The 12,561-nt window shown below is 58.1% G+C and overlaps 1 protein-coding gene across 1 annotated transcript in view; it reads left to right on the plus strand.

The window, feature by feature from the left end:
- The first annotated feature begins 3,813 nt into the window (after nt 1-3,813).
- ADGRD2 (adhesion G protein-coupled receptor D2) overlaps nt 3,814-12,561 on the plus strand; it is a 28,147-nt gene continuing 19,399 nt past the window's right edge. The window contains exons 1-13 of the mRNA XM_055351885.2: nt 3,814-3,873; nt 4,668-4,798; nt 4,973-5,065; nt 5,453-5,516; nt 5,872-6,084; nt 6,397-7,038; nt 7,369-7,467; nt 7,854-7,939; nt 8,213-8,497; nt 9,988-10,099; nt 10,837-10,971; nt 11,478-11,601; nt 11,981-12,086. Coding sequence (XP_055207860.2) covers nt 5,030-5,065; nt 5,453-5,516; nt 5,872-6,084; nt 6,397-7,038; nt 7,369-7,467; nt 7,854-7,939; nt 8,213-8,497; nt 9,988-10,099; nt 10,837-10,971; nt 11,478-11,601; nt 11,981-12,086 — 1,902 coding nt within the window. The 5' untranslated portion in view covers nt 3,814-3,873; nt 4,668-4,798; nt 4,973-5,029. The remainder of the gene's footprint in view (nt 3,874-4,667; nt 4,799-4,972; nt 5,066-5,452; nt 5,517-5,871; nt 6,085-6,396; nt 7,039-7,368; nt 7,468-7,853; nt 7,940-8,212; nt 8,498-9,987; nt 10,100-10,836; nt 10,972-11,477; nt 11,602-11,980; nt 12,087-12,561) is intronic.

Raw genomic sequence — 12,561 nt, forward strand, 5'->3', positions numbered from 1 at the left:
AGGTGATCCATCCACCTCGGCCTCCCAAAGTGATGGGGTTACAGACGTGAGTCATCGCGCCCGGCCAAATATGTATTTACTGAGCACCTGCTGTGTGCCAGGCTCCAGGCCAGGCATGTCACAGATCATCTGAAACCAAGAGCAGAGATGTGACTTATTCAGGTCCCTATGCTGGTTGTTGGCAGAGACGGGCCTGGAATGGGGGATGGGGGTAGGCAGAGGTTCTGACTGCCAGCTCAAGGCCACTGCACCAGCTTCTTCCACGTTTTACTTCCGGAGCTGCCCCAGTGACAGGTGGGGACAGGTGGGGACAGATGGGGACAGGTGGGGGTGGGCGGGAGGGGCATCTCTTTTCTCCCAGGCTGAGCAGGGGCCTGCCGCAGGTCGGCACTAAATAGTTGTTTCGCCCTCCGGTGGCCACAAGCAGCAGTGCAGGTGTCTGGCCTTGGGGGTCCATGAGGCAGAGTCCCTTCCCACTGTCCCCAGCACCACCACCCTCAAACACACACGCAAGGCATCTGTCCGGGTATGGTATGACTAGGTCTGTTGGAGCATTCCAAAGTGCTTACTTTGTCAGGTGTAACCTGGGTGCTGGGGGCAGGCGGGTGGACAAGTTCCTGACATTTGTGGAGATCAGGGAACTCCAGAGCCAATTTAAGTGGAGGTCAGGGAAAGCATCCTAGAAACCTGAAGGATAAGTGGAAATGAACCAGAAAAGACCTGGGGGCAGGTCTGCCTATTCCCAAGCAGAGGGAATGGTGCACGCAGAGGCCTGGGGATTTCACTCTGGCTAGAAGGTAAGGGGAAGAGGCACAGTGAGGGAGGAGCCACAGCTGGGGTAGATTGGGTGAGCCGTGAGAGGAAGGGTGGACTTTCTCCTGGAGGCACTAGGGATCCACAGAGGGATTTTGAGCAGAGGAGAGACAAAATCAGACAGAAATGTTATTATTATTATTTTAATGTAAGCTCAATAGACGGAAATTTTAGGAAGATCAGCCTGACTGCTGTGTGGGAGAGGGCTTGGAGCAGGCCAGAGAGGAGGCTGTGCCAGTGCTGGTTCTGGGCCCATCCTGGATACTCGAGGCCCAAAGTTTGTAGGGGCATGAGAGAGGGGAAGGGATCCCACTTTGTCTACAGAGCTCAAGACAGGCCCCCTCAGAGAGTAATTACAGTGACCCCAACACTCACAAATCTCTCTCACAGCCATGCTTTATGTCCCTGAGAGAAAGAGGTGATTCTCAACATTCTGTAGAAGAAGAAACAGAGTGGAGAGAGCTGCCTGGGTCACATAAAAGCTGGTTGATGGCCAAGCCTCGATTCTGGGGGGGATCAGGGTGACCCAAAAGTGAAAACATCCCAGTGGCTGGTTCTTCCTTCCAAAATTCCTGGCCCTGGGCTATGGGGGGGTTGGCTGAGGGGCCAGGAGTGAGGACCCGATGTCCTCAGGCCACCCTCGAGGCTCCCTTGGGTCCTGGCAGACCTCAGGCTCCCCACCCCCTGTACCCAATGAGCCCGAGGTCCGCAGTGGCTATCGCCTACCCACAGCCTGCAGGCTTTGTCCTTGGAAACAAGCAGCCTGTCAAAGCTGCCCGCTGTAAAGTGGATGGATGGCTCTTGGCTGCCAGCTGGACAATGCCCAGGCTCTGTGGAGGGGAGATTAGGCCAGCCGTGGCCCAAACCAGCCCCAACCACCCCGGGGCCTCAAATCAGGGTCCATGGATGCCCTGCCCCTCCATGGTACTTGACCATCTTCAGGAGTGACTCCTGGAAACTGTGATCCCCTGGAAGGGAGAGAGTTGGGCTGTGGGCGCCAGGGCAGGGGCATCGCCAAAGATAGGAAGGTCATTGCTTAAGATACAGAGAGAGATTTGGGGTAGAACAGGAAGGGCACGGTGAGGAGGGCCAGAAGGTACACAAGGAGACTGGTAGCGTTGGCATTCGGAGGCTGACCTGCAGCCCACCCCTTCCTTGCTTCGTGACCTTGGGCCAGTCCTTTCTCCTCACTGGGCTCAGTTTGCACATGCGTAAAATGGGCTCCTAAGAATCCCTGCCTTGAGTGAGATGGTGCAAGTGTGGGAAGGCCCAGCCAGGGCCAAGCAGAGCGAGACTTCATCTTGGGCCTCTCCTTCCTGCACTTCTCACTGGCTCTGGAAACTGGGACTGGTTGGGAAGTGGGCAGGTCGCAGACAGGAGAGAACCAAGTCCTGCCCACGTTTTGCTGGACCAAGAACCCAGGAAATGCTCCGAGCTCTGACCCAGGCACAGGCCTCTTGTCTCCCAATTTTTAATTTGAAAATTATCAAACCCAGAGAAAAGCTGAAAGAATAGCACATGGAACACCAATAGATCTTCCTTTGATATATATTGATTCCCCCCCCCTTCTTAAAATAAACCATCATAAGACCAAGACCCTGTCTCTCTCTCTATATATATAATAAAAATAAAATAAAAATTGTTGCCAGCAGGCTTTTTTTAGGGGGGAGGACAGAGTCTCGCTCTGTCACCCAGGCTGGAATGCAGTGGGATGGTCATGGCTCACTGCATTCTCAACTTTCCAGGCTCAAGCGATCCTCACACTGCAGCCTCCCAAGTAGCTGGGACTCCAGGTGTGCACCACCACACCCAGCTAATTTTTAAATTTTTGTACAGACAGAGCAGGGTCTCCCAGTGTTGCCCAGGTTGGTCTCAAACTCCTGGCCTCAAACTATCCTCCCATCTCAGCCTCCCAAAGTGCTATGACTACAGGCATGAGCCATTGCACCCGGCCTGGCAGGCTACCTTTTAAGTGAGTTTTGACAAGAATGCTAAGTGGACTGTGTGCCAGGCACCATGTATTAGCTACGGGCTTGGTACATGTTAAGTCAAAGTCACTTAAATCTCACAGCAACTCCATGAGTTGTGCACTATTTATCATCCACACATTACAGATGAGGAAACTGGCTTGGAGAAATTAGGTGTCATGCCTTAGGTCAGAGTCAACATGAACTTGGATGAACTTGGATGGATCTATCTGCCCCCAAAGCCTGAGCCCTGGGGTCATTCAGTCTAACCTCCCTCCTAACCAGGCATCCCTGCTACTGAGACCAGGAAGGTATGCCCACAGTCCCTACTCCACACTTGCATGGAGGATCTTTGCCTCTGCATCTCCCCAACCCCTCAGCCTCCCTCTGCAGCCCTGGCCCTGGCTCTGCCCCTATTCCCTTCTCCCAGACAGGCCCTCTCTGCCATCCCTGCAGTACCTTTAGAATGGCCTGGATGAAGATCCAGAAAGCCAGGTTCAAGGCCCGGCTCTGCCTCTGGCCACTGGCCTAACCCGGGGTGAGAGCCTTCAGTTCTCCTCTGGAAAATGGGTACGCCTGCTCCCAGCCCTTCCTCGCAGCAGGTGGAAGGTACAGGAGAAGCGTCCTGTAGGGACGGCTCAGGGCGGTACTGCCGGCTCAGGGCAGGTAGTAGGCCAGGCACTGAGCGCTCCCTCCTCCACGACCATCCCGGCCTCCGAGGGGCCTGGGAAGCCCCAAGACCCTTCAGCTTCCGCTAGTTTGCTTTGGATCCAAGTCTCACAGGTGGCCCCTTCTAATCGGATGACTTTAACCAATGTGTTTGGGGGAGGTAGTGACAACAGGCCCGGGGCGAGGGACTGAAGGTCTCCTCCCACCCACCTGGAGGCAGGTCTCTGTCTGGCTGGGCCGGGTGGGGGGCCCAAGAGGGCGGGGTGGGGAGCGGAAGGGGGCGTGGCCGAGGGGCGAGGTCTCCCGGGCCGAGGGGCGGGATCTCCTGGTATCTGCCAGAGCCCGCCGCTGCCTCCCCGACTTCAGTCCCCGCAGATGCCTCGCAGACGGTGAACAGCCACAGGCGCCAGGCCAGGCATAGCGGGTGAGGAACTGGAGCTGGGAACAGGGGAGGGACCAGCGGATGAAGGGGTGGCCCCTGACTCAGGCCCATTGGCGCCTCGCGGAGGAGGGACACGCAGTGGTGGGCAAACTTCGCATCTCCCTCTCGGGCCTCAACGAGTGTTTGGAGAGCAAGAAAAGTGGGCGCCAGGGGGCTTGAGGGCGCGAATCCAGGCAGACGTGAACGAGGGAGTGCTTTTCAGAATCTAAAACGCGGGAGCCTCCCAGTCCTCCGGTGAGGGGCGTGTTGGATTTTCGTGCTGTCTGGAAAAGGGAAAAGGGGTGAATGATCACTGGTGATGGCTCAGATGCCGTCACCAGGTGGCAGGAGGCCGGGTGTCAGGACACCGTGTTTTCTCAGGCACATTTGTGTAAAGCCAGGGCTGGGGCAGAGACCCAGGAGGCTCTTCCCTGCCTGCAGAGCCCCCCAGGTTGACGGGAGTGACCCCAGATCACCCAGGGTTAGGGTATCCCCGCTGAGCACAGCGTCTGGCTGTGGCACACCCACCAGCCGGAACCACAAGCTGAACCTGGAGGTGGTACTACTGAGAGACTGGGAGGCAGTCCAGGCAGGAGGGATGGCATGGTCACAGGTCCGGAGAAGGGAAACTCAGAAATGGACGCACCTTGGGGAGCAGGGGAAAGGTGGCTGCACGGAGCAGCGGTGGACAGGTGAGGCCAGGGAACTCGGCAGAGGCCTGATGAAGCAGAACCTTGGCGGAGAACCCCAAGGAACACAAAGCCCACCTGGACCTGAGCTTCCCCCACCCGCTGCAGGAACCCTGAGCTCTGTTTCGCCCCTCTCTGGCCAGCGACTGCTGCTGCCTCCCCCTCTCCCAGCTCTCCAGGGCGACAGTGTTTCCCTGCTTCGGTCCTGAAGGGGCTCCTGGAGACCATCTTTTGTGCAAGTAAATGTCGTCCCTACTAGGTGGGCCACCCCATCCTGGGCTTCCAGCCCACTGGTTGGTTCCCAGCTCAGTGGGGTCTGGGAGCCAAACAAAGGGCAAACGGACCCTGCAGAAGTCCAAGGGCGAAGCAAGGCAGGATGCCCAGCTGCTTCCCTATGACTTTTTTTTCCTCAGTCCACGTTGGCCTGCCTGTGACCCCTGCTGTCTGTCACCTGCTCCGTTGGATCCAGGATGGCACCGTGGTGCTACTGTTTCCTCTGCCTCCTGGTACCTTCACTTCTGGGAGGGCAGTGCCTGGGAGGAGGTCAAGGGGACTCACAGCTTCAAGGGTTCCAAGTGGCCATCCTTACCTCATAAGGTCACTGCAAAGGTTATCCAAGATAAGTCCTGGCACAGACGGAATAAAAGCACTCACCAAGGGCGACCCCTCTTACTCATCAGCCTGTTTACTCCTCACACAGGCAAAAGGCTCAGGGCAGCAAAGGGCCCTCCCGAGATCACACTCTGAGTGGTGGGATTTGAATCCAGGTCTGACTGCAGAGTCTGCAGCTTCCACTGAATGCCCCCTCCCACCCACCCCCAGAGTAGGCATTCAACAACTGCAAGTGTGCGGGGAGGGTTGTCCCAGCCCCCACCTGTCTTCTTCTCTCCCAGATCAGGAGTCTCTCTGGGACCCCCTCCAACTCCCCAGGTGAATCAAGGAACCCTTGGGCCCCAGGTTGGTATGAGGGATCCCCCCAGGGAGGGTCCCAGTCCCCCAGCCAAGCAAGTCTGTGATCCAAGGGGTGCACTGGCCTAGAATGCAAAGGAGGGGAAGAGGAACATTTAGTTCCACCCCCACCATACCAGGCCCTGCGAGGAACGCTTCACTGGTTTCCGTCTCATTCCTGCCATTGTGCAGATGACGAAAAGAGCTCTGCAAGAGGACAGGACTCAGCAGGCCATAGACATGGCCGGGTTCAGCCCCATCCAGCCCGAATGACTCCAAGCCCAGTGTCCTTAGCTCCGCCCAGCCCTGGAAGAGTCAGATGCCCACAAAATGCACCCCCCACCGTCTCTCTTATCGTTTTTAGCCCCCGTGGCCCCCGGCGAGGTGGTGAAGACTGCAGGTGGGGTGTGCAAGTTCTCTGGACAGCGACTGAGCTGGTGGCAGGCCCAAGAGTCCTGCGAGCAGCAGTTCGGCCACTTGGCACTGCAGCCCCCTGATGGGGTTCTTGCTTCACGGCTGCGCGATCCGGTCTGGGTGGGCCAAAGAGAGGCCCCTCTGCGGAGACCCCCACAGAGGCGTGAGTGTGGGCCCCTGGGAAATGGGAGCAAGGGGCAGAGGCTCTGGTGACCTTCAGATATAGGAGCCCACAGTGACAATATTTGCAGAATGAGCCGGGAGTGAGACCCCATTGCATCTCCAGGTTCCCTTGCCCTGGACTGGACGTCGGGGCTTGACTCTTGGGCAGGGGAACTCTAGCCCCCATTTCCTCCTTCCCGAGGTGGGGAGGCACCCCAAAGTCTGGAAGGACCCCACCGCTGAGCCAAAGGGCAGGGGCAAGACCATGTGCACAGGTGAGGAAACTGAGGTCGCAGCCCACGTGTCCCTGCAGGTGCGCGCACCACCGCCGTGCTGGTGTTCGGCGAGAGGACGGCTGACCGGGCGGCGCGGCTGCGGAGCCCTCTGCCTGAGCTGGCAGCGCTGACCGCGTGTACTCACGTGCAGTGGGACTGTGCCTCGCCCGACCCCGCAATGCTCTTCTCCGTTGCCGCGCCCGCGCTGCCCAACGCGCTGCAGCTGCGCGCCTTTGCCGAGCCGGGGGGCGTCGTGCGCGCTGCGCTGGTGGTGCGTGGGCACCACGCGCCCTTCCTCGCAGCCTTCCGCGCCGACGGCCTCTGGCACCATGTGTGCGCCACGTGGGAGCAGCGGGGCGGGCGCTGGGCGCTGTTCTCCGATGGGAGGCGGCGCGCTGGGGCGCGGGGGCTGGGCGCCGGCCACCCGGTGCCGTCCGGCGGCATCCTGGTGCTGGGCCAGGATCAGGACTCTCTGGGCGGTGGCTTCTCGGTGCGTGACGCCTTCAGCGGCAACCTCACCGACTTCCACCTGTGGGCGCGGGCGCTGAGCCCCGCTCAGCTGCACCGGGCACGGGCCTGCGCGCCGCCCTCAGAGGGCCTGCTCTTCCGCTGGGACCCGGGCGCCCTGGACGTCGCACCCTCGCTGCTGCCCACTGTGTGGGTGCGCCTTCTCTGTCCGGGTACGACCCGCCCCGCCCCGGCCCCACCACATGGCCCCGAATCTTTCCCTTCCGACTCTGGAACTCGACCCACCCCTTGCCAACCAAGCCACGCCTAGCTCTGGCCACGCCCTCTCCAGGCCGCAGTGCCTGCAAGCTCCAGCATAAACCTGGTCCCAGCGGCCTGGGGGTCTGCGCTCGTCCCCCGGCCCCCTTACCCCCACCCCGAGCTGGCAACAGTGTCCCTCTCTCAGGTTTCACGTTGCCACCTAACCCCGGGGCCGTGCGTCCTGGCTCGCCAGGGTGCGCAGGACCCCTAGGGAGCCCTGACAGCTCCCCTGCCCCTGCCAGTGCCCTCCGAGGAGTGCCCTACGTGGAACCCGGGACCTCGCAGTGAGGGCTCTGAGCTCTGCCTGCAGCCGCAGCCCTTCCTCTGCTGCTACCGGACAGGTGCGCCCTGGCTGTACCCCTGGGCTCTGCTGAAGGGAAAGCCGGTGTGGACCGGAGTAGACTGAGAGGGGGTGAGCTGCTGGCAAAGTCTGGGAATTCAAAATAAACTCAGAGCTTCAAGGTCTCCATGGAGTCTAGGCCACAGAGCAGTGGGTCCAGACGGACCTAAGGGTGAATCCAAATTGTGTGACCTTGGGCAAGCTCTTTTGCCATTCTGTGCCTCAGTTTCCCCATCTAGAACACTGTGTGTAAGACTCTGGACACACAGCCATCAAGGTGCTCTTCCTTCCCTGGGCAGCACGTGGTGGGTGGAGGTCACTGAACAGGCTGGCATCTCTGGGCAGGGGTATTGCCTGGGGCCCAGCCTGGCATCCACTCCTTTGCAGAGACCTATCATCGGCTGCAGGATGCTCAGTTGTGGCCTGGCCAGGATGTTATCAGCCGAGTCAATGCCTTGGCCAACGACATTGTGGTGAGCTCCCTCTCAGGGGCTGGAGAGCCTGGGGGCTCCATGGGTCACCTCGCTGCACCTCAGTTTCCTCCCTTGTAAAGGGGACACCCACCTGGTGTGTCTGCAGGAATTAAGGCCATTCAGGCTCCCTATTCTGTAGCCCCTGAGAGTTGGGGGCTTGTGACAAGTTTAATGGGTGCCCACCAAGAAGACCCTGGCAAAGCCCAAGTGTGGCCCTTGGGGGGATCCCCTCATAACAACCAGACCCGGAGTCAGTGGCTCCTCTGTCCACAGCTCCTCCCGGACCCCCTCTCCGAAGTCCATGGGGCCCTGTCCCCAGCGGAGGCCTCCAGCTTCCTGGGCCTTCTGGAGCATGTCCTGGCGATGGAGATGGCTCCCCTGGGGCCAGCCGCACTGCTGGCTATTGTCCGCTTCCTGAAGAGGGTGGTGGCCCTCGGGGCTGGGGACCCAGAGCTGTTGTTGACAGGCCCCTGGGAGCAGCTGAGCCAAGGCGTTGTATCTGTGGCCAGCCTGGTCCTGGAGGAGCAGGTGGCTGACACATGGCTCTCCCTCCGTGAGGTGAGGCTGGCAGGGCTGGGTGGGGCAGGGGCCTGGGCTATGGTTCCAGCCTAGCCACCAGCTGGTTGTGTAGCTGTGGGGGAGTCAGCACCTAGCTATGGGCTCCATCTCTGCGTCTATCCTGAAAAGCTTCTCTTTTGTCTATTTGATAAGTTGAACTTCCACAAACAATTACACTTGAGGCTGGGCATGGTGGCTCACACCTATAATCCCAGCACTTTGGGAGGTTGAGGCGGGTGGATCACTTGAGGTCAGGAGTTCGAGACTAGCCTGGCCAACATAATGAAACCCTGTCTCTACTAAAAATACAAAATTAGCCAGGCCTGGTAGCGGGCACCTGTAATCCCAGCTACTCGAGAGGCTGATGCAGGAGAATCACTTAAACCCGGGGGCGGAGGTTGCAGTGAGCTGAGATCACACCACTGCACTCCAGCCTGGGTGACAGAGTGAGAATCTGTCTCAAAAAAAAAAAATTGCACTTTAACAATAGCTTCCGTAGTTAAATGAAGTGATTAAGAACCACCAGTCAGTAAGAGCCTCCCCCATCTCCAAGAACCTGCTGACCACCTTAAGTGGGGGATCTATGCCAAGTGGACAGTCCACCTTGTCTGCCTCAACAGCCCAGACACTCTGGACAACATGAGAGGTGCTATCCAGATGGAGAGGCTGTTGGAAACCTTGTCCTGGTGGAAGTGGCTGTCGGCCTGGGAGTGATCAGCCCAGAGCAGGGAGGGAACGAGAATCATGAACAGTGCCTGCAAATTATCTGGGGTTGAAGGAGCAAACCTGGTCCCCCTGTGGGCCTCAGAGGACAGAACTGGGACTAGGACATGGGGGTAGGGGAAGATGGCATAACACAGGAGACTGGTTCTATGGAATGATTCACCATGGGTAGTGAGCTCCCCGTCCTGGGAAGTGTGCAAGCCCATAGCTGATTAGGGATCTGAGGCACTGCAGTAGACTGAGGAAAGCCAGACTGAAGCTCAGTTTTCTTCCCTGGGGAATGGGGATGATCACGCCAGCCTTGCTAAGGCAATGGAGAGGCGTTAGGGATGAACAGTGTGACTTGCCCAGCACAGAGTAGGTGCCCCATGAATGCAGGTTCCTCTCCTCCCTCCCCTGCTCTCACCACCCCCACCCATGGCTTTCCTTTTGGAATCTCAGTGTTGAGCACCCATTACAGGTCTAGCACTGAGCCACAGCAAAGGGGTAGGCATGGCCCAGCCTTCGGAGTGTGCCCTGGTTGGCAAACAGGAGGACGCGGTGGCTTGGGAGATAGAATTGGATAGGTCGAAGGAGGCTGGGGCAGGCAGGGCTTCAAATGTCAACCTGAGGACCCAGGACTTGATCCTGGAGTCCTTAAAGAGCCACGGAGGGTCTGGAAAGGGCAGGACCACCTCCCAGATCATGGAGCATTCATCCCAGCGCTCACGGCAGGAGGCAGTGGGGTGCAGAGTGTGACAGAGAGCTGAGATGCAGCGTCCTCCCAGGTGGTTGGTGGGCCTATGGCCCTGGTGGCAAGTGTGCAGCGCCTGACACCCCTGCTGAGCACCACAATGACCTCGGAGTGGCCCCGAATGCACATCCAGCACCGCCATGCTGGTGAGCCTGCACCCACCTGCCCACACAGCTGGACTCAGACCTCCCTCCTCAGTCCTGGTGACTGGGAGCTGTCTGCACTTCCACAGACACTCCATTCTATTTCCTGCCTTTGCCCATGCTGTGCCCTGCATCCAGAATGCCCTGTCTCCCTCGATTTCCTAGCAAACATCTATACATCCTTCAGAACTCTGTGTGGGCCTCACTCCCTCTAGGAAGCCTTCCTGTTTTAGCTCTCTCCTCCTCTGAGAGACAGTTCCTCCCGCCTCTGTTACCCCAGAACCTTGAACATGTCTTTCATTGCATTTCTGGTAATTACATAATGGAATTATCTCCCTCTATGGGACACTCCTTGAGTGGTAAGGCTGTTTCTGAGCCGTCTCAGCACCTTGGGGCCAAGCCCAAGTACACACTCCGTGAATGTTTGTAGCCTGAATGGGGGTGCACCTGTGGTGAAGCTTCAGGTACAAACACGTGTCCTTCGGGTACCCACCAGTTTCTGGTGACTTATCAATATTCAGGTCCTGCCTCGCGGTGACCCCCCCCTCTTCTCAGTGACCTCTTCCCCTGGAATTGGAAAAGTCAGATTTGCCTTGGGCAAGTTGCTGAACCTCTCTGAGCAGGAATGGTGGCCTCCTAGGCCTATGGCAGGAAGGAGGGATACAGACCCTGCTAGCTGGGCCTGTTCAACAGAAAGACCTCACTCCGAGGTCCAGCCACCCAGCCCCGTTTACCCCCAGGCCTGGAGGTGCGGAGCTTACGCTTGAGGGAGGCCAGCACGAGGGGCTGCTTATTCACAATGCCTGGTGGGCGTCCAGAGGGGCCCGGCCATATCCACATTCCTGCGAGTGAAGTGAGGCGACTCCTCGGGAAAGGTGGGTGAGGATGAGGGGGTGTCCAGAGCCCTGTTGGGTTCTGGGTCAAACCTCAGCTCTAACCGTTACTAGCTGTGCTACTCATCTTTCAGATCCTCAGTTTGCTCGTCTGTAAAATGGGCACATTACTACTTGCCTTGTGGCTTATGAGGTTAAAAGCACCCACCACATAGTGGTGTTCACTTACTCTCCTCCACCGAACCACACACATCTTCCCTCGGGAGTGGGTGGTGGAGGAAGATCCCCTATGCTTGATGCCATGCAGGGGTGGGGGATTAGGGCAAGGGGCAAAGGGCCTTGGAGTTGTGAGGTTAAGCACATGGACTGTGGCTGCTTGGAATTTTGGCTCTTCCACTTCTTAGCTGTGTGATCTTAGGGAAGTCATTTTACCTCTCTGAGCCTCAGTTTCCCTATCTCTAGAGTGGGGAGAGCATCACCCTCGGGGCCAACTGGTGGTGCTTGCCCAGCCACCAGGTGGTGCCTTGGTGCCCCTTCCTCTCAGCCAGGCCTCTCTGGAGTCACTGTGATCCACAGCTGGTTCACCTCCAGAGTCTTCCAGCACACCCTAGAGGGACCGGACCTAGAGCCCCAGGCCCCTGCCAGCTCAGAGGAGGCAAACAGGGTGCAGAGGTGAGTAGGCGCCACCTGGAGGGCTGTGAGGGCCTGTGTCCCCTCCCCAGGGAAGGCCAAAGCCCCCGTTCTGGTGGGCGCATGTGTCCTTAGCAGCCCAGGGCCCACCCTTTCCCACCCCTGCCCAACACACACACACTTCTGCACCTGCCAGAGGTGAACACAGCTCAACTCCTGTCTGGGGTTCTGGCTTCTGTGTTGGGACTTACCCAAGTTACCAGCAAGTCCCTAAGGCAAGACTGAACCAGGTGCCACAATTCCTGATATCTCTTCGGACACAGAGGCTGCCACCTCCACCGTAGGGGCCTGGGTGACATGCCGCAGCCAGGCACCATCCCTCCTCCACAGCCACCCTTGAAAGCTCCCATTCTTCCCACAGGTTCCTAAGCATCCAGGTGGGGTCAGCCATCATCTCCTCTGAAGTGTGGGATGTCACTGGAGAGGTCAACATGGCCGTGACCTTTCATCTCCAGCACCAGGCCCAGGTACTGGGTGGCACTTCTGGGAAGCAGCCATCCTGGTGCACGTGTCCTGGTTCAGTTCCCCCAACCCCCAGTATTTATTCATTGGACAACCAAAGCCTAATAATGCACACAAAATATACCTGCAAGCCACCTCCATTGTCCTCAAGGGAATGGGAAGGGAATGCAGTCAAGGGATTGACTGCAGGGTCACCTTATGGCAGGTGCCACAGATACGCAGCCTTCATTTAATCCTCCAACCGCGCACTTCATCCAAAGCTTGGGAGGGCTGACGTGATTGGCCCCAGCTTGTAAGTGGCAGAGCTGGGATTTCATTCTACGTCTGCATAACTTGAAAACCTGTTAGTTCCCATGGAGTCATTCACTGCAGCATGTGCAGTGAATTCATTCATTCACTCACTGCAGTGTGTGTACAGGGGCCTTCACATATGAATGTGCTTCATACAAATAAAAATAACCTAAATGTCCATCAGTAGGG

This window comes from Gorilla gorilla, chromosome 13 (genome assembly GCF_029281585.2).
Source record: "Gorilla gorilla gorilla isolate KB3781 chromosome 13, NHGRI_mGorGor1-v2.1_pri, whole genome shotgun sequence".
Lineage (NCBI taxonomy): Eukaryota > Metazoa > Chordata > Mammalia > Primates > Hominidae > Gorilla > Gorilla gorilla.